This window comes from Schistocerca piceifrons, chromosome 5 (assembly GCF_021461385.2).
Source record: "Schistocerca piceifrons isolate TAMUIC-IGC-003096 chromosome 5, iqSchPice1.1, whole genome shotgun sequence".
In the NCBI taxonomy this organism is placed as follows: domain Eukaryota; kingdom Metazoa; phylum Arthropoda; class Insecta; order Orthoptera; family Acrididae; genus Schistocerca; species Schistocerca piceifrons.
Window position 1 is genome coordinate 705,914,224 of NC_060142.1, and position 27,038 is coordinate 705,941,261.

At 37.0% G+C, this 27,038-nt stretch overlaps 1 protein-coding gene across 1 annotated transcript in view; it reads right to left on the bottom strand.

The window, feature by feature from the left end:
* Nucleotides 1-3,133: 3,133 nt before the first annotated feature.
* The window catches only part of LOC124798515 (facilitated trehalose transporter Tret1-like), a 52,763-nt gene continuing 28,858 nt past the window's right edge, over nucleotides 3,134-27,038 (bottom strand). Inside the window, exons 4-6 of the mRNA XM_047261958.1 lie at nucleotides 18,569-18,796; nucleotides 15,640-16,133; nucleotides 3,134-3,626 (exon numbers count right to left, since the gene is read on the bottom strand). Coding sequence (XP_047117914.1) covers nucleotides 3,365-3,626; nucleotides 15,640-16,133; nucleotides 18,569-18,796 — 984 coding nt within the window. The 3' untranslated portion in view covers nucleotides 3,134-3,364. The remainder of the gene's footprint in view (nucleotides 3,627-15,639; nucleotides 16,134-18,568; nucleotides 18,797-27,038) is intronic.

The window sequence follows — 27,038 nt, forward strand, 5'->3', positions numbered from 1 at the left end:
AAAAGAGGCAAAAATTAAGGAAAATGACAAATATATTATGAAGTCATCCAATAAAAGTAAGTCCATGTGGAAAGCTGTGCTACATCTTATGGGAAAGAAGACAACTCACAAAAATATTGTGATATCACGTGATGGCAAGAATGTCTCTGACCCTACGGCAGTTGCAAACAGTTTCAATTCTTATTATGCAACTGTTGCTGGAAAATTAGTGAAGGAAAAATTTGGAAATCCAACTAATACAACATGGAAAGAACTTTCACCCACTGAAATAAATAATATATCAATGTTCTCAGCCCAATAAGCCCAACAGAGCTCCTAAATACCATTAATTCACTGAAGAGTAATTATTCAACTGGTATTGATGATATTCAAGATTATAAAAATAACAGCAAGACAAATACTTTCACCTTTATTAGACACATGCAGTTCATCCTTATTGCACAGTGTCTTCCCTCAGCAACTAAAAATGGCAAAAGCAATACCCCTATATAAAAAAGGTGATCATCAATGTATGGGTAACTATAGCCCTGTGTCTCTGTTGTCAGGGTTTTCGAAAATTGTGGAAAACGGTTCCTTTCAAAACTAACTACATTCTTCGACAAGAATAATATTATTTCTAGATTTCAACATGGCTTCAGACCACAGTGATCAATTGAAACAACCACTTTCAATCTGATAAACCATGTCTTAAATGCAGTGGACAACCACAGAAATGTCTCAGGTTTATTCTTTGACCTAAAAAAAGCTTTTGATGTGATTGATCATTCTGTATTCCTGAGGAAGCTTGAATGATATGCTGTAAGAGGTGTGCCAAATTAGTGGATTAAACCGTATTTGGAATATCACTCTCAGGTGACTGAAATTAAGTACATGGAAGGAAATGAACTCTAATTACACATTTCAGAACCGTGTGGACTAAGTCATGGTGTTCCACAGGGCTCCATTTTAGGTCCCTTTCTTTTTTTGGTCTACATTAATAATTTCCCATCACACGTTACGGATTCTGAACCAGTACTGTTTGCAGATGACACCAGTCTATTGATTGAAGGGAATAAAGAAGAAAATCTTATTGCATCTGCAAAAGATATTACAAAAGGAGTGTCTGAATGGTTTACCAGAAACAGGCTAACAGTTAATCCCCAAAAAATGGTACGCACAAATTTCCACACTGATCAAAATAAAAATCCAGCACAACCTCTAATATGTATATATAACCAAAACATTAGTGCTGTCAATGAAACTAAATTTCTTGGGATTCATCTCCAGGAAAATCTTGAATGGAGCACCCATATCACATCCCTAAATTGAAAACTAGGAAAAATGAGCTACGTAGTAAGATTTCTCTGCAGCAATACTACTGCAGAAACAGTTAGGGCTGTATACTTTGCTCGTGTACATTCAATACTGAAGTATGGTATCATTTACTGGGGAAATGTACATCAGGCCATAACAGTTTTCAGGAAACAAAAGGCAGTTAGAAGAATAATGAAACAAGTGAGCAGCAGAAAACCAAGCAAACCTTTCTTTAAAGATCTAAGGATCCTACACCTTCCCTGCATTTATATACTGGAAGCAGTCATGCATGTCAAAAAAAGCATACTGAGAAAAGAAAACCTTTTCCCTCAAAACAAAAGTGTCCATGATTACTGTGGTGTCACCGCCAGACACCACACTTGCTAGGTGGTAGCCTTTAAATCAGCCGCGGTCCGTTAGTATACGTCGGACCCGCGTGTCGCCACTGTCAGTGATTGCAGACCGAGCGCCGCCACACGGCAGGTCTAGAGAGACTTCCTAGCACTCGCCCCAATTGTACAGCCGACTTTGCTAGCGATGGTTCACTGACAAATTACGCTCTCATTTGCCGAGACGATAGTTAGCATAGCCTTCAGCTACGTCATTTGCTACGACCTAGCAAAACGCCATTACCAGTTACTATTGATGCTGTAAAACATGAACCATTAAGAGCGATGTTCACCATTTACGGATTAAAGTTAAGTATTCCAGCAGCTACGTATGTTTTTTGTTAGTCTCACTTCCTTGTCCTGTTGCAGACCTCACGCCAGCCTGCGTGAGCTAAAACGCGTGCCTTTCGGCTTCCCCTCATAGTGGGTTGGCTGTCTTGCCAATCCACAACAATTACATTATCAGGTCAGACAGTGACATACATGTTAATCATTGTAACACCACATTACGCCAAAAAGGTGTATATCATGCAGCAACAAAACTTTACAACAGATTACCAGGACATATAAAATCTCTTCCTGAACTACAAAGCTTTAAAAAGTCTGTGACAGCCTACCTTCTGAAAAACTGCTACTTTTCAATCTCACAGTATCTTATGCAAGAAAAAATGTAATTTGTATCTTTAATTGTAGAAATAAGTTATAAACATACAGCATTTCAAAAATTTGTAATTATTAACTGTATAGATTCAATTTGTTGTTAAAATTTAAATAATGTGTGTTTGACGTTTGAAAAACCAATCGCTAAAAAGGTTTTCTGTCAAATATCCTGTGTACAATATATGTAGTGAAAAAGAGATTATATGGACAAATAAGTAAACAAATAATCTATGTATGGAAATAACCCATTAGATAAATGCATGAGGACAGGGAGAAACTGGTGGTTGTGTACCATGTGTACTGTTTTAGAAGAAAATAGAAATAAACATAGAACTGAATTTTAGTACCACATATTTGTATTGTTTTGCTGCCTCTCTGTACAGATGTAGTGATATGATGTTCCGTCTCACTGACAGTCACAGCAAGAACTTTACTTTTAGTGTGATTTAGAATTAGAATGGCAATTCTGAACTCACTGTCTAAACACAACAGCACCACAATTAAGGTTAGGTGAATTGTGATACAATATGCAAATAACTGAGGAAGCATAGTGTTTCAAAATGCTGTTTAATGCATCACTATAGTATTTAATCTGCGGCAAAAACAACTACGTATGGAAATCAGTGGCTTTTTGAATCTTATTAATTTTTTTTTTTTTAAAAAGAAGAAAAGAAAAAAGAAAGTTGTAAATCTAAATTTTTCATTTATTAAAAAAATTGTTTAACATTCGCATTTCAAAATATTACATTATTAATTTACATTTATACAAACAACGTTAAAAATTGCTCCAATTTCAGTCAGTAAGTTCATATTTTTGGTTTTACAGTTTTACAATTGTTTATACAATTGACCATTATCGAACATGCATCATCATTGATATTTCACTTTAAAAAAATACATTTCATAACTCAGAATAGAGTTCGATATTTCTTTTGTATCCAAAACTTGAGCAAATGAAGGCATGTTTAACAGGTAATTACACCATCTCTGCATATCCTGCTCAAGAGATGAAATGCATTCATTTATCTTTTTGTACTTAAGCGTTTCTCAGCATGTTTCTCTAACATACGCTTGAATATTGACTCTGTTTCATCAATGGGTTTCCCATCCGTTTCTGGCAAAAGGCAATAAATATGGATAAAAGCAATCAGACCCATGAAGCCATGTAGCCAAAATGTTCCTTTCACTCCAAGTGCATATGTCAGATAAGGATATATCTGCTCGCTTATGAAGGAAGCAGAATATGCTATGGCAGCAGCAGCACCAAGTGCTATGCCACGTGATCTGAAACAAAAGAATCAAAAACACATGTTGAAAGTAAACATACAAGCACTGCAAATTCCTACCTAGAATTTAAACTTCAGTTTCATTTTCCAGAAGTACTTATTATGGATATGTGTATAAATGATGTTATACAAATACAAATGTCTGGGCTTCAACCCTCAACTGTTCCTAAGATTTTTTCTGACACTTATGCCATGTTGCACTATGGTTTAGTCTTAAACCCAAGATCCTCTTGTAACTGGGTGCTTAAGTCAGTTCAAAGGCAATATGAAGGCAAGGGCAGGCTGTATCCAACAGGGCAATGCCTAGTAAAGTGTGATTGATGACAGGTTTACCTTTACAAGTACTTCCTGAAAAATTTTTTTATGCAAATTGAACATCACTATTCAGCTTGGTCTAAACAGAGAACATCCACCATGCATATTTGCATAAGACAATACAAGATAAAATGCAATAGTTAAGATTTACAGTAACTCGTCCAGTGCATAATGAGCCATTTCATTGCTGAAATTATTTCTTTGTTTTTACTTTCATCTTTAGTTGTTTTACATTATGCACTACACTTACTCCTTTGTCAAATTGCTTGCAAAATCTGTTTATGACATTGTTCGTATGGGAATTATTCACTGGTATTAGTCATTCTCTTTTGCACTTTACATTCTGTTTTCTATGCACTCTATGAAATTATCTTTATTTTTAGTAGTAATGTAATGAAATCATACCAGTGACAGAGGGAATCATAGCTGTTTCCTATTCATTAGTTCATTTACGTTTATTGATTTGCATAAGGTAACAATAATAATGCATAAAATCAAAGCAAATATAAATTCTCACAAGACCTTATACACTTTTCTCAGCACATAAGTGCATTTGCTTTGATTTTCTTGTACTAACAAAATAATTATTTTTTTTTCTTATTTTGTCACTGAGTTGCTGTTTTGATTGGCTATATAAACACCATGGTCAATTCTTGAGTCTCAAGAAGCTGTCTCTGTAGTATGTTGATAGTAAACATGGCTTTATTTAACCAAATGGAATTCACTCTTGCAGAACTTTTGTTTTGTCTTACTCATAATGGTACAACTTATCAAGTCCTGTTTCTCATAAAAAATTTATGCTTACAAATATTGTTAGAATTCTGATCTTCTTGTGGTTTGGCATTGATATTCCTTCAATTAGCATCTATATATTTACTGTACAGCAATAGTGCATCCTTACTGCAATATTAGTTGGCCCATTACCAACTTAATAACAATATTCTCTAGGAGGTACTTTCAGTCATTGTATAATCATATTTAGCTACTGAAGCCTCCATACCTAATTTCAATAGCTACTGTTCCCAGAAGAATGGCTGCTTTTACAAAATTATTACTATAAAAATATAGATATTGTTGCATAGCCATCTAGCTGCTAGTTGTAGACTCCTCTTGTTATTAACTGTCCATTCTGTGTATGGCAGTAATCAGAAAACTTGTTAACTATGGCTTTCTCTTTGAGATTTACATCAAGACTTTTTGAAATACTTCATAACTCCTCTATTTCATTCTGCTTCATTGCCAAGAGTATCATATAGAAAAAGTTATCAGTTAGAAAACCTAGAAATGTGATGTTTGAATGCAACTCTGTTGCCAATCTTCTCCACTTCTTTTCTTACTCATAATTTTTACTATGACAGTCCAGTTGCTGTTGCCATTTACTCTTGGATTCAAAATTATGCTGTTAAATTTCATTTTGATTCTTTTCATTCCAGGCTACATTGTGAGGAGCCTCCCTCCTAGAAAGATACAACCAATACACAAAGAAAATAAGAAGCCTTTATGGGATGTAACTGTAGAAATTCAAACAAACCAGAAACAACTAGCTTCTCAGGTAATGACGTCTATGACTGGGAACCCAAACGATAAAACAGTCCACACAATAGGAGTGAAATGAAATTAGGCAATTAAACATTTTATTTTTTGAAACAATCACCACCAGACTCTCCACACGTTTCCCCAGCTGCTCAACATTTCATTTTTCAATTCCTTGTTCAAGAAAGTCCTTTTCCAGCTGAATCCACAACCATTTCAATATCTCTGTCACACTTCCATCTATTACAAAACTATGCCCCCTAGATCAATTCTCAGCTTCTTAGTGACCTGGAAGTCGTAAAATGATAAGTCCATGTTCTATTGAGAATAATCAAACAGTTCCTGGTACATATTTGGATTGGTGTATTGTGTACAGAGCTGTCTCTTGTTGCACACTGACTTCCAGTAAAATGACCTGTTCACTTTAATGTCAAAATCATTTGTTTCTGACAGTGCAGTAGAAATGAGTAAGAGATATTTTTGTACTTTTGAGCAGAATAGACAGATTCTTCCCCCAAAACAAAGTGGCGGGGCGTGGACTCTGTCAGTGTAAGTATAGTTTTGCCTATGCTTAAAGGATGTAATGTTTTGTAGGAGTCACAATATATCATACCTCCACTGCACAGAGCGTTACATACTGTGTGGCTCATAGTGAATTAACCACATTTATTCTACCCCCTCCCCCTTTGGTAATATATTGGGCATTCATAGTCCCATTGAGCGACATTTCTACTTATCTATGAGATATTTTGACGTATTTACAGTACTCTAAATGGAAATGAACTGCAGTCTATGCAGGACCATGACTGACATTAAGAATCTGATCTCTATAATTGCCTATTAACCTCCATCCAGCTAAGTCAGGACCATCACCTACAATAAAATTTTCTTCATTGATGACAGTGTGGGACAGGCAAGGGAATATAAAAGAGTCCCCCTCTGATGATTTCACCTGTTGGTGTCACTTTGTCCACTTAAAGATTCAAATGAAAGGTGTGGTGTTGTCTAGGTCAGGCTCCTCAACGTGCATATGCATGTTCATACATGGATTTTTTTTTTTATAGTGATAAGTTCCATTGCACTATAGAGCAAAAAACCTTCATGAATCCACCAATGTGAATATCAGTCATTAGTATGATTCACATTCCCTTCTCTTTTTAAAACACAACTCCATGAGGAAACAAGAGAAACAGGCAAAATACAGTATGCATGAATATATTTTTCCAAAACATTCTCAGTTTTTTTATACTAGTTATAAAGTTGCTTGTTCCAGAAACCATAATTTTAACTTTATTTTTAAACACTATTACTTAATTGCTGGATACATAAGAAATGACTCTTGACCATGTACCACCATCTTAGCAGTGATCTGTTCTTATTTTGCAGTAGGTTAACTTTTCTGACTCTTCTTCATCGCTTTTGTTTGTTCTCTTGCTCATTTTTTCTGATAAAGTAAAAATAGAGAAAATAACACTTTATAAAGTGGAAGTTGTCATTAGCACATGCAAAAGTTATTATGCAAACACAAGCCTTTGGCTTCTAGAGTTTCTGCACTTGCTTTAGGATGGAAGTGGTGAATGAAAGAAGACTGTTAAGGATTTAAGTCACTCTCATACCTTTACCTAGTTAGACACTCCCTAATCCCCTTTGCCATTTGTATGTAGATGATAAGCAGTTGTCATCTTTTGGGTGATGACGCAGTGTGAAATTATCTCTGATACTGGTATCAACTGGAGAACTTTTCCATGGTTAGAGATCAAAGCATGCAGTGTTCTGTGCTTCAGAATGATATCATCTGCAAGGACCTTTGGAATTTCCAAAGCTTCAGCAGTCAGCACAATTTCAGTGACAGCATACTAGATGAGATAGTCAGTGCAGACTATTATCTATTGATCCCCTTTTGCTGAATTTGGAAATTTCCCCAAGAGGCTGACTCCAATTTGGTGGAGTGGTGCTGTCAGATGCCCTAGAGGTAGTTGTAATAAGTGTTTCCAGCACTGGTATTCCTTAAGTGAATCACATAGTGTCTGATAGATCAGTAGAGACAAGGCCAGTGATATCTGCACCTGGTCTAAAGTCTCCATGAATCCCAGGTGACGAGAAGTTGGAGCATTGTGAAAATTCCTCAGGATCGCTGGCGACAGATTAGCTGGGATAACAAGCAAACATTTCTGCCCTATTGGATCAAAGGTCCTCTCAAACAGTTTTCTTTTTATTAATTGGAATCCTCCTTTCATTGGTTCCTCATTGTTGAAGGCTTCTATGGTTTTTAGCAATGCTCTGTTCCACAGCAATGTCATTTAATACAGTGAGGATTGAGATTTCACCCACACTGGTGCATTCTACCAAAGGATTCCATTAAAGGCAGTCAGTATCCTCATAGTTTTGCATCAATGTTTGTATACTGTTGTGACGACATGCCCCTGAAGTCCCAGTGTCCGTTTTGTCAGTTGTGATGGTACAGCCCCCAAGAAGGCACATCATAAGCTTTGGGAGCAGATGCAGCCCAGAATGCAGAGTTTGTTATGCTGTGTGTGAGTTGTCGGCTCATGAGCTCACATTCGACAGCTAAGAGCGCATGGTAACAAGCCATGTGGTGGCTGAGTGTGGCCATTCACAGTGGCAACAGCTTTGTGGTTTGTTCGCTAGATATTGGCACTCTTTGAGCTCTGCTACTGGAGCAGACACAATGTGCAAGAAATTCGAACAATAGCAGATGACTCACTCTGAAAGCACATGGCCAGTATTTTCATTGCTCAAAAACCATTGGGGAGAAAAATTGTGGAAAGGGCCACCATGAGAGACTAAAGGATCTTGTTAAGGACTGAAAAATCAGATATGTTCTAATAAAACGTGCATGTTCCCCCAGTAAGATACTGGAAAGCCAGCACCAAAGAAGTAAAGGGAAAATTATAGTGAGTACAAGGGTATAAGTACACCCCCAATGTGATGAGTAGTTTTTAAGTTATTCTGTGATAAACAACTTACAAACTGTATCAACTTTCTAACTCAGTGACAGCTACACCAGTTTTCATAAATAGGGTGTCAGTGGATAGATCTCATAGAGACCTTTTAGAGAATTAAATCAAAACTGTGATAAACATTAATATTTTTTAACTAAAGGCTGGAATGTGAAAAATTGGCAAATTTAGCCACAAGATTAATTTATATTGTAAAAGTTATGGCAGCATTAAAGAATAACAATAGTTAAGAAAGTAGAAACAGGTTCATAATTAAATGTTTATATTTGTTAACAATAACATCAGTAATGTGATTCCATAGATTTTCCCAGCATCCCATATGTTTTTGTTCTTCACGGGTATGCTGCCAGATGTGATCATCTTCACTGCATGATATCTCGGCGATCCATCTGGCTGCCATCTTCAGGTGCAATCCCTGAGTACACAATCAGTTCCAGCATGACTGTGTACTCAGCGACCGCATCTGAAGATGGTGGCCAAATGGATCGCTGAAATATCATGTGTGAAAACGATCAAATCCAGCAGCATACCCAAGAAGAGCATTAACATTGGTAATGTTTTTTATGTTTAAGGTGTAATTTATGTGAAAACCGGTGTGTGAACTGAAACTCTAATGTCAGCACTGATAGCTAATAAAATTTGTTATTGATTTCATGTATAATACTTGTGTACACCAATAGATTTACATGTTTACATGGCCAGAAGGTAAATGTACTTGATTTGACCCATATGACCCATAACAAAGTATAAATACCTAGCCTATATCTTGGCTCAGGCATGCTGGTTAGGGAGGTATTCATGAACAATCTCTGTGTGAGTTTCATGGGGAATGAGTTGGTCATGTCATGAAAGTATTGAGAGCTAGGAGTTGTGGAGTCTGAAAATTTTCATGTGGGTCACCTGTGAACATAATATTTTCGACCTGTAGACTTGAGTATTTTTTCATCAGTGGAGAATTTTGAACTCTGAAATCTAGAGTATGGATTTGGACTCATGATTTTTGCTAGTTAGCATCTGAGAACTAATTTGAATCTGAAACAAGTTGGACTTTGAATTTTTTGAAGCTTTGGAGTAAGTTGGGACCTAGCTGAGATATTGCATGGTTATTTACACTCTTGCATAGGATAAACATTCACCCTTGGAAGCTGATTAACCTTGTTGCTGCATGTCATAACAAAAATAAATCTAATAGTTTCATGAAAAACAAATCCTTGTGAATTGTGAAACTTTATTACACAAATTTAGCAAACTCAAGTGGCAGACTCTGCAAGAGAGGCGCTCTGCATCGCGGTGTAGCTTGCTCGCCAGGTTTCGAGAGGGTGCGTTTCTGGATGAGGTATCGAATATATTGCTTCCCCCTACTTATACCTCCAGAGGAGATCACGAATGTAAAATTAGAGAGATTCGAGCACGCACGGAGGCTTTCAGACAGTCGTTCTTCCCGCGAACCATACGCGACTGGAACAGGAAAGGGAGGTAATGACAGTGGCACGTAAAGTGCCCTCCACCACACACCGTTGGGTGGCTTGTGGAGTATAAATGTAGATGTAGATGTAGAAATTCCTGCCTATTTTCTATTAAATAATTTGGGCAAATGTGATGAGTGAATGGTTAGGCCCTAGAAGGTAATGCAGCCAGACATTAGAAAAATTAAACCTTTCACTATGGCCCATGATGGCATGCCACTAACTAAAACTTTAAAAGTAGATAATCCGTGCAGTAGTGCTGTGGGCTCAGAGTGGTTTAGTAATCCATTGGACATTGACCTTCAAGTGATACTTGTTCAGTTCAGTGTTTCAGTTTTATGTTTACATTTTCAAGTTAGTCAGTGCATATGGGAATTAGTGGACAGTGCAGTACAGTCACACAGTCGACCTGCTGGATCCTTCAGGCTAGTCAGCCAGCACAGAGAATAGTGATCCATCAGAACAGTGAATGATTTGCGAAATAAATAAAGCAAGAACTTGTCGACAGCCCAAACATCTGAAAGGCATTCCTACTCAGTCATAGAGCAGTTCTTCTCAAACTTGGAGAGTACTATGGAAGCATAAGCTATCACTTTTTCAGTGCCTTCCTGAATTTGTTCTAGAACTGTCCCTATTCCAAAACTGCTAACATCAGTGTGAACTTTGTCTTGGCATTCTCTTCATACAATGATAGAATTGGAGAATATGTTAGCACTTCCTTAAGGACAAGGAAACATCATTCTTGTGCCCTGTTACAGGAAAATTTTGTGTCTTCCCACAGTAGTTCTTGGTATAGAGGTCCTTCATGAATCACTGGTAGTATAAGCACATTCTCAGAAAACTTCTCGTATCACAAAAGTCCCAAGGAGTAGGAAAATCTGTGCCTGTTCATATTTTCTCTGGATGAGATGGACTCCACCAACATTCACTAGGTGCCCCAAGATTTTTATTTCCTGTGTGATGAAGAGGAACGTTTTCGGACTCAGGTGAAGACCTGCAGTCTGAATACACTTCAACATGGTTGTCAGATGGCTTTGATATTCTTCAAATGTTTAAAGATATTGTCACCGGTACAAAGTTCTTCTATGGTCCAGAGGTACAGATGAATGATGGGAGATTCCTGAAGACCCATTCAGTGATCTTGAAGTCTTCATGGGAGGGGTTACTTTCAGCACTCACCATAGAACATGAACAGAACTCAAGGATCTATCAGAGACACCTTTCGGAGGTCCAGTAACAAGATCTAGAGACAGGGTGCTGTAGTCAGCTCCAGTGAGGAGAGCTGAAACAGCTGATCACTTCTGCTCCAGGAGAGGGAGCGGTGCCATAAGTTTTGCTGACGTTAGTGTGGTGTAGTGGTAGTGTCACTACCTGGCACGTTGTGGATCACTATTTCAAACCTGACCACCAGCCATTATTTTTTATTTCTAATTTAGCATTTCTTATATATACTTGAAATATCTCATTTCAGTATATCTGGAATAGTCAATGGTTATATAAATACTAGTTTTGTCAAATATTTGATATTCGTTTAAAAAACTGCACTCTCTTTCCTGGCTCTGTGTTTTGGTGTCAGCAACAAATGTGCTTTCAGTGCTAGCTATGGTACTTAAATGATAATGTTACCTTCAGATTTGGACTTGATTGTGGTTCTGATATGGCAATATGGAGTACCTGCCTCTTTGGTGAAACTCTGCTGGAGCAGAAGAAGTTTTACTATGGTAGAAAAAAGACATTCTCTGCATTTTTTATTTGAGTTACTTAACTTATTGCAGACAACACTCTGCTGAGCACAAAATACGGTTCTGAGCTCATACATACTGAAAGAACTCAAACAGAATACCCACATATTTGAAATTAGATCAAATGTTCACTCATATGTACCAGAAACAGGAATATACATGGTATTGCTTGGATTAAATAATTGTTTGCACATTAGCAAAATATTTTTCAATACTATATCCCATGACACAAGGTAATTTCACAAAAATAAATGTAATATGGTAGTAGAGTCATGGCTGAAAGAAAAACCATTCAGAAGACTAATGACTTTATAGGTATTGAAAAGAAAATACCATCTTTTATTATAAATGTACCTGTGAACAAACCAAGTCGTAACTTTCAGCATATAACTAAATTTGTGTTCTATGTAATTTCTGCAACAAAATTAAAATTGCATATAACCTTTTCTTATGAAGTTTGTTTAACTAGAAACGAGATACATAATGAATAGTCAAACAAGGGCTGATGCAAACCTCTGTTGCAGATATGAGGTCCCATGACCAAGGCATTTCTTGTATACTAGTGGACACGCAAAGTAAGGAATCATTTAACAAATCTATCACTTCTTCCAGTCCAGTATACATTGGGTTCATGATGTGTAAACTTACTGCATCATTATAACATGTTCATCTAATTTGTCAATGCAAGTGGCATTAACACCCTGGAGCCTGGCCAGCAATTTCAGTTAACCTGACTCCATTAACTTTTCCACATAGTCTCCTGTAACAATTATTGTCTGTGAAACACCAATAATGGGTGAAGAAGAAATCTTCGCAAGTACAGCTGCTGCTTCTGTTCTTGCCCAAATGAGATTAGGATGTTAGCACACGAAGCAGAACTAACTGCAGTGTTTCCATGTTGAATTCAAATTTTTGGAGCACATTAAAAAAAATCACTGTAAATTATATATCAGTCTCTTATTAGTAGGTCAAAATGAGATAGCATTTTTCATGTCTCTTGACAATTAGCTTGGTTTATAATTTGAGTATGTTGTTCCTTTCCTGAGGTTCTTTATTTACTTCATTATTTTAACTCTTCAGAGGTCCTGGTAGTCTGTCCCAATGATACAGAAACATCCTGTAGAGATACAATTCTGTGAATGTACAGCTAGTCAGTTTTCTTACTTTCTGAAGTTTTTACTCCAAAGAAGTCTCAGTACATATATTTGTTTGTAGATTCAGTCAATCCAACAATCATGTAAGTGCTCTCAGATGCAATGTCTATATGAAATCTCTGTCGCATTTGGTAATACCAGTCAGTGGTTGGTGCTTCTGGTGTACTCAAAGGAATAGAGTAGGAATTTAATGAGCTCTCTCATGACATTCTGTATACATTCTGTACACCATATGCTTTTGAGTGGACCCATTCATTTAATTAATTAATTCAATCATTCATTCATCATGTTCCATAAATCCTATGAAGAAGGAGAATCTTCATTGATGTGGAACAGGTCAACATATGTGTTGTGGCCAGAATCAGATTTTAGTGAGAATTCGTTTTTTCTAGTTAAAACTAGTTTATACTGAATCTAGAATTTTTTAGGTATAACTGGACTTTACTGCTATACATGTTTGAAGCTAAGATAAAACTAGCTTTAACTTTGAACATTAGATAAAACTAGTTTCAGCTAGAGGAACTTGTTTGGGGGGAAATAATTCAGTCAAGAGCAATTAAGTGTTGATTGAGATTTAAAAAAAACATTTTTATTGTTTAATATAATATGATCATAAATTATTTTTCACATTTTTACGGAACATCACAGAGGTTCCAAAATAAGCCCCATTTTCTCCACACTCTTTTTTTGGTGAATTTTCACACGTAGAGAGCTAAATATTTATTATCTCTATTGTTACGTTCACATATTTTCTTGAAGTTTTAGTTTTTAGTCTCTCTTGACTTCCATGACCAATGGCCACTGGAGCTGCTTCAATAATATCAAAAATTTTGTCTACATGTAAATCGTAGGCCCTACTCCACAGGCTCTTTCTTTGTCCCTAAATTTCATGTACCACAAATATTAATACTCTTGAATCAATTTAATCTTCTGCAATGTTTCTGCGTCTTTTTTTCAGCTACTTGTGCTTCTTCAGTTTTGTATAGAAATTTATTGTAAGTTTCTTCTGTGATAATATTGCAGAGTGTTTTTTTTTTCTGTTTATGTTTTCGTGTTCATCAATAGGTAATATCCTTTCTAAAAATGCTTCCTTCCATCGTGTTTATTTATTTAGATGTCAGGCAATGCTGCTCATCAAATTAGTCATACTAATGCATCGTGTGTACACTAAATGAACCTTGATCTGGGTCTAAACAGTTTTAACAAAGTCATTTGTCAAAACATGTTTTATCTAGCCAAAATCATTTTTAACTGACATTCATTTTTGACCAGCAATAATTCTAGTTATAACAAAGGTATTCAGTGTAATTTAAATTAACTAGTAAGAACACATTCTTACTACAAATCGGTTTTTGTTGAAAAATATGCATTACCAAAAGATAAAATGGTTCAAATGGCTCTGAGCACTATGGGACTTAACATCTTAGGTCATCAGTCCCCTAGAACTTAGAACTACTTAAACCTAACTAACCTAAGGACATCACACAACACCCAGCCATCACGAGGCAGAGAAAATCCCTGACCCCGCCAGGAATCGAACCCGGGAACCCGGGCGTGGGAAGCGAGAACGCTACTGCACAACCACGAGATGCGGGCAACAAAAGATAAGCAACATGTGCAAACTTAATCTGCACTGTAATGATCATAAACTATCACTATAATGTAAAACACTATTTGTGCTGATGTGAACAAAAGAGTCAACGTAGTAAATTACAAAAAAGACAGATTGCTACTCACTGTATAAAGAAGGCTTTGAGTTGCAATCAGGTACAACAAAAAGATGGCTATACATTTGAGCTTTCAGCCTAAAGGCCTCATTCTAAAGTAGAAAACACAAACACACACACACACACACACGACGGGCACACGGTCAACACGACCACTGTCCCTGGTGCTGTGGGCAGACTGCACACAATATTTACTGTGTGTCTTCTACTTTAGAACAGGGCCTTCTGGCCTAAAGCTCGAATGTATAGCAGTGTTTTTACTCTCTCTCTCTCGCTCTCTCTCTCTCTCCTTCTCTGTGCATGTGTGTGTGTGTGTGTGTGTGTGTGTGTGTGTGTGTGTCCAAAACTCACCATCTCCTCTGTATGGTGAGTAGCAGTCCATCCTTTTCATAATACTGTCATTATTCCATCTTGGATTTTTCAATGTTTAATTTAATCTAATAAATTAGAAGGAAAGCCATTTTATAACTTTGATTTTGGTGCAACTATTAACAGGCCATCAGGAATTATGCGATCTGATGACCACCAGTATACGCTATTAAACGGTGATGTCTTTCCATGATAAGAATATATTCCTGGAGTTGTTTAGGTTATCTGTTTTAGTAAAAAGGTTGTGTTAATTACAGAAATAGTCCCTAGACTACAATCTGCAACCAATAACTGCAATAATTTTCACAACTGTTCATTTTTCAGTAGTTTCTGTAACTTATAGGATCAGTTAAAACAATTTTATGTGGCTTTCAAATTTCATATTAACAAGATACAGATATCTGAAAGCAAATGAACCCATCATATGTCTTATACCCTATGGCACAGCTCACTAGCCTAATGCTTCCGAATTTTACCTTCACATTGTTCATATTCTTATCCTCCCCTCCCCATCCTTAGCAGTCAAAAGTCAACAACTCATTTTGCCTCCATTCTGTAGCTGCTTGTCTAGTGAAAGAGAACTGCATTAACGTACAAATGTATATTCTTTATCAAATCTCAGTCACATCTGTACAGACAAACTCTTTGAACCAGATTTACAGTGCAAAGTAACATAAAAGTTGTTTCAGTTCCAAATTATGAGCAATGTATTAAACAGACTTACCTGACAGGAAATAGCTCGGCTCCATAGATCCAAGGAATTTCATAAACTCCAATGTATCTCGAGAACAGCAACAATGTAAAAGCTACTAGAGCTATTCCAGTGACAGGCAGCTGTAGAACATTATCAACTGTCACTGCTGAACTGCAGATGTCTGTTCCATTTGACTTCAATATGGTGAATCTTGTTCCATTTTCTTTGAAATATCCTGTTTCACCCACATGATCATTATTAGCATCTGTAGCATTCGGCTCATCTACTGTGTATGATATGCCAAGTGAACCACTTTTTGTGTCAGCAAAAGTCACCGAATTACAGTCCATTCTGTACCTAACTCCTGCATAATTATTCTCAAACACATTTACACATGTGCCAAGTGCTATGTTACAGATACAGCAGACCACAATTGATGTGAGTGCCAGTTCTCGTTTTCCAAACTTTTTCAACAGCACTGTGAAGATGCTAATGCTAATGAACCCTAGAAGTGAGGCATACACCTGTTGAAAAATGTGTCATACTTAGTATATGCTATATCACATTAATTAAATTAACAAGCAAATGAAACTAGTCATCATTTAAAGACAGAAAAGGTACATCCCAATTGCAGATATTGTGAAAAAACAGTGTTCAACAAAATTTATTTGGACAACAAGGAACAAAGGAATGAAAATTTCACTATTATTAGCTTTTAATTAGTAACTGACATGTTTATTACATAAACAAAAATGTAAAACAGTTTAAAGGGCAGCAAAAGGAAGGAAAGTATGTTAGGATTCAGTATTCAGTTGATGATAGCAGTTACTGGAAATGGAGCCTGCGCTTGGATTTGAGAATTTTTATGAACTGGTTTTATGAAGCAGACCATCATTAAAGTAACGTAACTTAAATATCTCATAAACAGCAGCAAAGTAGCTGTTATTATTCAGAGATTTTGAAAGGTTAATGTTATGGCATTACACTTTCACTGGAAGCACAGAGACCAATAACACCAACTTATACCTTCCAAAGCAACATCAGAAGACATCTTTTCCTTTCTTAAAAAAAAAAAAAAAAAAAAAAAGAAGCCCGATTATGTCCTTACCATGACAAGGACAGACAGAGCTAGTCAAAATGCTACTGAAGAAAAGTGCATTTGCTGTATATGAACTTAATGCTCATACATTATTATTAATTTGTGTAACAGAAGAATATGGTGCTTTTTAAATTATTGTAGTCCTTTCCTCCATTTCAAATGTGCTTTCCGCTGATGCACACATATGAATTTTAGTCTTGATCTCAAACTAAATTAAACCATTTCATAAATATAAATGTAGTATTCATAATAGCATTTCCAGAAATTGTTGGTGCCTATAGCTCAGAACCAATATTTACATAAGCTGTAGGATGCTGGATATTGTATCATTAGTTCAGAAGATACAAAGTCACAATCACATTCTTATACAGTTGTCGATCTTCATAGAAGTAATAAAGTGTTTAAGAAGTTGGTCATTCTGACTACTGCTTCACAGTATATTTATTCCCTCATGAAATTTACTCAAAAAGACTATCAGAAAGTGAGCTTTTGGCCAACAAAGCCTTTGTCAAAATTAATACACACACACACACAAATGCAACTGACACTTGGTAATGAGTGTGCAAGTGGTGTGTGTGTGTGTGTGTGTGTGTGTGTGTGTGTGTGTGTGTGTGTGTGTGTGTTAATTTTGACAAAGGCTTTGTTGGTCAAAAGCTCACTTTCTGACTCTCTTTTTGTTGTGCCTATCTGCGACACAGCCTCTCCACTATATAATGGGTAGCAGTTATCCTAACATAACACTGTTACATTCCATCCAGGATCTTCAATTGTTTAATTTTCCCTCATGAAGTTTGAAGTCAATAATCCACTAAAATTCAAAAGGAACAATGATGTACATAATTACAATACTACAAGACTCTCATGCAGTCGTGTTTGTGAGTTGCATGTGCGTATGTGTGTGTGTGTGTGTATTGGGGGGGGGGGGGGAGGGGAAGGGGGGGGGGGGACAGGTGGGGGGGGTGACCATCATCAGTTATGTTGCTTCCCAAATAGCAAAACTCATCTACTACTTTAAGTGTCTCATTTCCTAATCCAATTCCCTCAGCATCACCTGATTTCATTCGATTACATTCCATTATCTTCATTTTACTTTTGTTGATATTCATCTTATATCCTCTTTTAAAGACACTGTCCATACCATTCAACTGCTCTTCCATGTCCTTTGCTGTCTCTGACAGAATTACAATGTCATTGGCAAACCTCAAAGTTTATATTTCTTCTCCGTGGATTTTAATTCCTATTCCAAATTTTTCTTTTGTTTCCTTAACTGCTTGCTCAATATACAGATGGAATAACGTCAGCGATAGGCTACATCCCTGTCTCACTCCCTTCTCTTACTACTGCTTCCCCTTCATGTCCCTCGACTCTTATAACTGCCATCTGGTTTACGTAAATTGTAAATAGCCTTTCACTTAGTGTATTTTACCACTGCTACCTTCAGAACTTGAAAGAGAGTGTTCCAATCAACATTGTCAAAAGCTTTCTCTAAGTCTACAAATGCTAGAAACATAGGTTTGCCTTTCCTTAACCTATCTTCTAAGATAAGTCATGGTGTCAGTATTGCCTCCCGTGTTCAAACATTTCTACAAAATCCAAACTGATCTTCCCCGAGGTCAGTTTCTACCACTTTGGTGGGTAGGAATTACTAACTCACATTTTAAATATTTTTTTTCTTCTTGTAATAAAAAATTAAATAACTTACAAATGTTCAGGATGTAACCATATGTACGAAATAATTTGCCATGTGACTGTAAAATGACTTGTCCTACATCATTACAATCTGTCATTCAAAATGATCAATGGAACATCTAAGTAACTAACAAGCTAAATAACTATGTACTGAAATATTTGTGTACATACCAGCACCCACTGTATGTTGAATTGCAGCCCAAATGCATGGATAAAACTTCTGAAATAAATTGCAGTATTAGAAGCTCCTGACAATCGTGTAAAGAAAAAATATCCAGAAAGAACGATTTGTGGACACAAAGTTTCTCCTTTCAAGCATTTCCGTGATTTGTGACTTGTGCTGTCAGACTGAACTTGCTTCTCTTTACAATCAACAAATTTCACACGAACTGTATCAGCCTAAAAGAAATTGTAAATTATGAACAAAAGTAAGGAAACATAAAAATTGTTAATTCTACTAAGTAAATAAGCAGATAAAAGCAATTGTGAATCTAAATGGGAAAGTCATAAATCAAAAGTATAATCAAATAATTATAAGTTTTCAGTTACTGAATGGTCAATATAAAGCACCTAGGACACAGGTACCAACATTATGTGAAACACTTGAAAATGAATTTTAAAGTTTTCAAATCTAAATGAAGAGAGAATTAAAGTGTTCTTGTCAGTGTTTTCAATGTGTTCCTTTCTTAGCCAATTCTATGCAGGACCTCCTCATTCATTTTCTTATCAGTCCACTTAATTTTCAACGCCCCTCTGTAGTACTACATCTCAAACACTTAAGAGTCTCTCCTTTTCTGGTTTTCCCACAGTCCATGATTTACACCCATACAGTGCTGCCCTCCTATGTAATTCCTCAAATTAAGGGCTATGTGTGACACTAGCAGACTTTTTTTGGCCAGGAATGCCCCCTTTGCCAATGCTAGTCTGCTTTTTATGTCCTGCTTGGTATGTCTATCATGTGTTATTTTGCTTCCAAAGTAGAAGAAGCCCTAGGCTTCATCTACTTAATGATCACCAACTTTGATGTTAAGTTCCTCAGTATTCTCATTTCTGTTGTCTCTTATTACTTTTGTCTTTTTTCAGTTTACTCTCAATCAATATTATTGTTCCACAGATGAATAAATAAATAAATAAAATAAATATTCTGTACACAATAAAATGTTAATTTGCTTATTTCATTCAACAGATCCCATGATTATTCTTCACCTTAATTAAGGATGCCAATGATATTAGTGAATCTTATCACTGACACCCGATAATTAGAATTTTAATCTGACTCTTGAATCTATTTTTCATTTCCATCATTGTTTCTTCGATGTATAAATTGAACAATAGAGGAAAAAGACAGGAGCCCTGTCTTATACCATATTTAATCCAAGCACTTTGTTCCTGATCTTCTAATCTTATTGTTCCCTCTTTGCTGTTCCAAAGATTATACTGGGTGTCCCATTTATCTTGACCACCTTAAGTAACTGTTTGTCCATGTGCAAATTACAAAATGTTTCAAGCAAATGTTCTTTAGCCGTCAGGGGGACATCAATCAGTATGATTGCCTTCATTGCAGCTTTGTTTTTTTGTTTTTTACAAAGATATGAACAGCAGTATGACTTTTTTAAATGGCACCCTGTATTTTTTAATCAGTACTTCATTTCCTCTCCTAAAGACCTATTCAAAAATGTATCACAGTGTACCATTCACTGAAACACAATGTTATTAATTACATAACACAACACTGATGTTGATGGTACCAGCACTCCGGGTACTGGAACACATCCACATGCTGACATTGACAGAGGACAAATGTAAACATAAGTAGCATGCACAACCCGTCATTCTGTCAACCATCGTCAGTTGAAGAGTTGTGTGAGTAGAATGTACATCAAGGAAGAGAAGGTAGAAATGCTGCTCATCCATGGGGAACGTAAGTTAGCAGAACAGTAATTGCAATACTGTTTTCTTATGTATGGGTACATTTAGTACAGTAGTTTAGCCCTTTTAAATACTGTTGTGTAGAGTAGGCATACAGTACACGCTGTCCTCCCTACAGCATTGACATAACATTTCTTTTATTGTTATTGTTGAAGGTGGGTGAAATGCTACACAGGCAGCAGAACTGTACAGAGAGTGATATCCTGACAAAAACCCACCTTCCCAATGGATGTTTTCTTGTCTGCATGCGATGCTTCAGGAGACAGGTAGTTTCAACCCACGACAATGCAGTCGTCTTAGCACCCGTACAGACAAAGCTGCCGAAGCTACTGTTCTCGCTTCCATTGCTACGAATCCACATGTGAGCACACGACAGCTTGAACATGAGATTGACTTTCCTAAAACCAGTGTACATCGTATTCTTACACATAAGCTGTTCCATCCTTACCATGTACACTTACATCAAGAAATGCATGGGAATGATTTCCAGAATCATGTACAGTTCTGTCAGTGGGCACAGAGGCAACTCCTCCCCAACCTGAACTTCTTCTCCAATGTTCTATTTACTGATGAATGTTCCTTCTCAAACAAAGGACACGTATTTACAATGGAACATGCATTATTGGTCCAGCGACAGCCAATGGTGGCTTAGACAGGAGGAACATCAGCGTCAACGCTACTGCAATTATTGGCCCTTATTTCATCAATGGTAGTCTAAACGGCACAGCATATGCCAACTTCCTCAGATGAATTCTTCCTCCTCTTCTGGATGGAACGCCATTAAGAACCAGAATGCTTATGTGGTAACAACAAGATGAGTGTCCAGCACATAATGCCTTGCGTGCAGCAGGTCGTGTTCTGAACCGAAGGTATCCTGCCAGATGGATTGGTCGAGGAGGCACAGTTACTTGGCCTGCTAGGTCTCCTGATTTAAATCCTCTGGACTTTTTTCTTTGGGGATGCATTAAAGACATTGTCTATTGCAATATTCCAGCAACTCCAGAGGACATGCAGGAACATATCGTGCTTGCTTGTAATTCTCTTCAGCAGGCAACACTGGAAGCAGTAATCATTCAATGAATGCACCAGTGTATCAGTGTCTAGGGTGACCACTTTGAGCACCTTTGAATGTTCCTGGGCAATAGTACAGGAGAGTTGAAGCCAACTTTGTGTTATGTTTTTACTTGGTTTTCATTTGTTTTCTGAAAACTCCAGCAAGTGGACAGGTTTGTGATCCTGGGTTCAAAGTCAATCTTTTGTTATGTAATTAATAACATTGTGTTTCAGTGAATGGTACACTGTGATACATTTCTGAATAGGTCTGTAGGAGAGGAAATGAAGAGGAATGGTCAAGATAAATGGGACACCCTGAATATTAATTCGGTTTCCCTGTCACTTGCCCCTATTTTTCACAGAATTTTCTACATCTTGCACCTTTTTACATTGTTGAATGCTTTTTTCTACATCAACAAACCCTATGAACATGTTCTGAATTTCTTAAATCCTGCCTCTATTAAAAACTGAAATGCCTCTCTGGTGCCATTACCTGAACTGATCATCATCTAAGAGACCCTCAATTTCCTTTTGCATTTTCTGTACAATATTCTTATCAGCAGCTTGCAAGCATGTGCTCCTAGATGGTAGTGTGAAAGTTCTCACACTTACCAACTCCTGCTATCTTCGAAATTACAAGGGTTGACTGAAAAGTAATGCCTCCATCTTCGTAACTCTTTAATAGTTGACAGAATTGGTATGGGGCAGGTACTGGCTTGTTGCATAGCCTCTTTTCTAGAGCTCCAGTTGGCAGGAAGCCGTAGCATTGAACAGTTGTGTTGTTACAGTGTAAAGTATATAACCCTTCTCCGACAATCGGTCAATGCGATTTAAGCAATGTGCAGTCATTGAATTCTTGACAGCAGAAGATGTCACCTCAAAGGAGATTCATCAGAGAATGAAAGCTGTTTATGGTGATTATGTTGATGTGAGCCCCAGAAAAAGAAATTCGAGGTGCAGTCCTCAACTGGAAAAACCATGGCTACAGGTTACTCAGTGAAAAAATTGTATGTACATTAGAAAGACTCAGTTTAGAAGATAACAGTCTTCACAATACAGCCATCCCAATGATGTATCCAAAAACAGCCGAGCAGCTATCAGTATCAGTTGATTACCCCTTCAAAAGCAATGGTACTGTAAATACGACTCCTGCTAACATGCCAACAGAGAGAACAGTGACAGAAGCAGTAGGTCTACCTGAAAAGGTGAAGTCAACAAAAGCTACATTAACAGGAGCATCAGTCCCAGCGATGACAGAATCACCCAGGCAGCCAATAGTATCACCAGCAACCACAAATGAGAAGACAATTACAACAGATAGAATGGTGTCTAGTGGAAGAAATGTCGTGCTGCCTTCCCGTTTCAATGATTTTTTTATGTGCAGGCCTGAAGAAGAAAAAGCCAATACCCTAAACAGTGTCAAATGTTTACTACCACATGACTTTAGGCAGACTCCTCCGGAATCTCAGTCAAGAAATAACAGCACTCACAAAATAAAGAAGGTAGGGTTATCAATTTTTCATCAAAATGTGAGAAGCCTCCCTAACAAAATAGACCAATTGCTTATCAACATTAATGAAAAAGACTGTATGAATAATGCCCAGATATTGTGCTTCACTGAGCACCATGTTACTAGCAACTGCATCATGCCCTTTTCACCAAGTTACAACTTAGCAACCCAATACTGTAGAGTAAATAAAGAAATGGGGGGAGTGGCAATATATGTTAAGGAAAATTTTGACTACAAAGTAATTGACATTACAAAATACGATATGGACCAACATTTTGAAGCATGTGCTACTGAAATAAAAACTAATCTTAATTTATTAATAGTCCTGGCTGTTTACAGGGCACCATCAGGAAATATAAAAATGTTTTTTAGTCTCATGGATCAGGTACTGTCAGTTTTATTTTCAAAAGCAAAGGATATTCTAGCCTTACATGATTTTAATGTAGACTGTCTGATTGATGATAACAGTAGAAGTAACTTCCAGAATGTGATGTCCACTTATAATCTGAATTCAGTAATCAATTTTTCCACTAGAATCACACCAGGTTCCCAAACTATGATAGACAATGTATTTTTAAATGTAAGTAGATACCAGAACATTAATGTAAACCAGGTTATAAATGGTCTCACAGACCATGATGGTCAATTAATCACTCTTTACAGAGTTAACACTCTTGTTAAACTATCTCCCCAGTGGAAATGTATAAGAATAATGAACAAAGAGGCAAAAGAATCCTTCAACTGTAAGTTGCAGCTAATGGACTGGTCCTTTATTTACAACATTGATAATGCTAATGACAAATTTAACCATTTTATAAATTATTTTTCTGCCCTTTTCGAAGAATCTTTTCCAAAGAAATGAGTCAAAAACATAAATCCAAAGTCCGTAAGTAAGCCTTGGATCACAGAAGGTATTAAACGGTCATGCAAAACTAAGAGAGAAATTTATGCTGAACTGGTCCTTCCATGTACAACAGACCCTAAAAAAATTGAGCTTGGCTATGTACAGTGTGTAAACTTTTAGATGGCAGACCTCTCCCTAGTCCTGAATCAGTAGTAGTCAGTAAACATCGGGAGGCTTCGGTAGGCACGCAGTTTCAACTGCTGCCAACATTACGTAGCTGTCTGTGTTGTACAAGGTAGCCATTGTCGTCTGCTTTGTTATTGTTTTGCGCTGTACTGTTCTGCGTGTTTTTATTGTGCAGTCGTGCTAAACATTATCAAAATGAGTGAAGAGGCAGTTGCTGGCCCATCTCGGGAGTCGCCAACAACCCCTACCGGTAGGCCTACGGTTAGAAGGAAACCAGTATTACGTAGCGATGCTCGCAAAATTATATTGCGTGTGATTGAATGCTGCGAAAGGGAAAGGGAGCAGAAAAAATGCTTCACCCCATTTACAAATCTTCAGTGAGAGCTGCTACATACACAGGACACATAGCACTGGAATATTCAAACAATATTCCAAGAATCATCCTAGCATATCACCACAAACACCTGGCAAGAAAAGGTGAGTTTCCATTTCAGATATTTTGTTCGCGATCACTTTGAAGGAGCCCCCTATTTTCATTTTTCCTTGCTACCGTATTGCTTTGTATGGAAACACCACTTGTTACTGTATTATTTTGAAACACATTCATATTACAGTACATTTCCAAATTCAAAAAAATACATGCAGTGCAGAAGGCATATTCTTATAAATCTTTCTCTCTGTTTTAACTTAGGAAAAGAAGTGGAGAAATTGAAGTAATGATTGATGATTTCAACCAGCATGTCATTCACAACACGATAGCGGAATTTTATTCAGTGCGGAAGATTGTGCGGAGCCTGCGAACACTGCTTCCAGTTTTGCAGATATAGATTTTAATGTACATGACGATTTCAGTTTTGTTTACGAACAACAAGCGAGTTTTACTTCCAAGCCTTTCGTCTGCTTTTGTGTAAGCATGACGTGCAATTTGTTGTGCCAGCACTGCAACTGGTAGGCGTGCCTTGTCCTCCCCCCAATGGCTCCTCTCCCCTCGCCAGCCAATGCTTGCTTCCTCCTCTCCTCGCACTCCCCTCACAACTCTGCCGTCTTACAGTTAACACACTGTATACTATCAGAATTATGTCTTCCATTGGAGATTTAACTACTATGAAGTCTGCATACTATGGGTGTTCTCACTCCATTATGTGTTACGGAATAACCTTCTGGGGAAATTTAGCTTTGGCAAAGAAAATTTTTGTGGTCCAGAAAAGGGCTATTAGAATTATGTGCAGAGTATGCCCTAGGACATCATGCCGTAACCTTTTCAAAAAGCTGCAAATAATAACCACTGTATCCCAGTACATATATTCGCTGATGTGTTTTGTAATTAAGAACCCTGCACAATTTCCATCAAATAAGAACTATCACAAATATTTAATGAAGACTGTTTTGTATCTTTTGTATGTTTGTTGTTTTGTATGATTGACTCGTTCCACATCTCATGTGACGTGCTCACAATACGAGATCTACGGAACAGGAAATAAATAAATAAATAAATATAAATACACAGATGGTGTTATCCATGTTGATTTCCTTGATCATGGAACAACAAAAAATTCAGAGCATTACATCACAATGCTGCAAACTCTGAAACAACAGCTAACAAGGGTCCAAAAGGAAAAGGGAAATGTTTTCCTGCAGCATGACAATGGCAAACCACACACTTCACGTGCCATCACAGCAGAACTTCAGAGACTGAATCTCACCACCATACGGCATCCACCATACATTCCAGATTTAGCACCATCTGAGTTCCATCTCTTTACAATAATGAAAGATGATCTGAGGGAACATCATTATGCTTCTGATGAAGATGTTGAGAGAACTGTAAGACTGTGGTAGTGGAAACAGAGTGTCGACTACTTCCATAATGGCTTCAGAAAACTTGTTCATCATTGGCAGAAATGTATCTAATTGGCTGGTGATTATGTGGAAAAGTGTATACTGGTACTTGAAGATCACAGTCTAAGGATTATTTCTGCATTTGATTTATTAAAATATTCCCATCCAAACCCAATTAATGAAGGTGGAGGCATTACTTTTCATTCAACCCTTATTTGTGGATAATGTTTTTCTGGAAGTCTGATACTATGTCTCCAGTCTGATAGATTTTGCACAGTAACTTCCTTAGTGATTTTAGAAATTCTAAAGGTATGTATGCTGATTCAGTCCTTCAGACACCCATTTACATTTCAGTGTCTTCACATTTTTTTCCTACAGCCCTTTGGCCTCCCTGCACTTTTTTATTTAATTTGTATGTGGTTTGAGTCACTGTGTTTCTATCTTTCTCTGAGCATTTTTGTACTTCTTTCTTTCCTCAATCAACAGAAGAATATCTCCTGTCTCCCATGATTTCTTCACAGTTATCTTCCTTGTACCTGTATTTGTAGGTCCAACTTCTGAGATTGCCCTTTTTAGAGATGTAAGTTACTGTTCAATTGAATTAACTATTGTGATATTGATTATTGCAGTATCTACAGCCCTAGTAACTATCAAACACACCTCAATCCTCAGTTCTACAGTATCCCACATCTTTCCACACAGATTCTTCTGGGAAATTCTCTTAAATGTCAACATACTTTTCATCATTACTGAATTATAATCTGAGTCTATATCTGCTCCTGGGTTGGCCTTGCAAACCAATATCTGATATCTGAATCTCTTTCTGACCATGATGTTACCTAACCTTTTCCAAGTATACCTCTTCCTCTTGTCATTTCTGAACAGTGTATTTGCTGTTACTAGGTAACCTCTATTTCAGAACTCAATAAGTCTTTCTCCTCTGTCATTCTTGCTATAATCACATATTCCCCTGTAACTCTGATTTCTATTCCTTCCCCTTCTACAGCATTACAGTTCACCATGATTATTAAATTTTCTTCTCCCTTTAAATATTGAATTATCCATTCAACAGCCTCATATACTTTCTCTATATCTTTATCTTCTGCTTCTGACATTAGCAAATATATCTCAACTGTTCAACTATTGCTGTAAATTCTGTTGAGAACAGCCCTGTCACTAAACTGTTCACAGTAACTCACACTATGCCCTATCTTCCTACTCATACTGGATCCTACCCTCATTATACCATTTGCTTTTGCTATTGATATTACCCTACATTT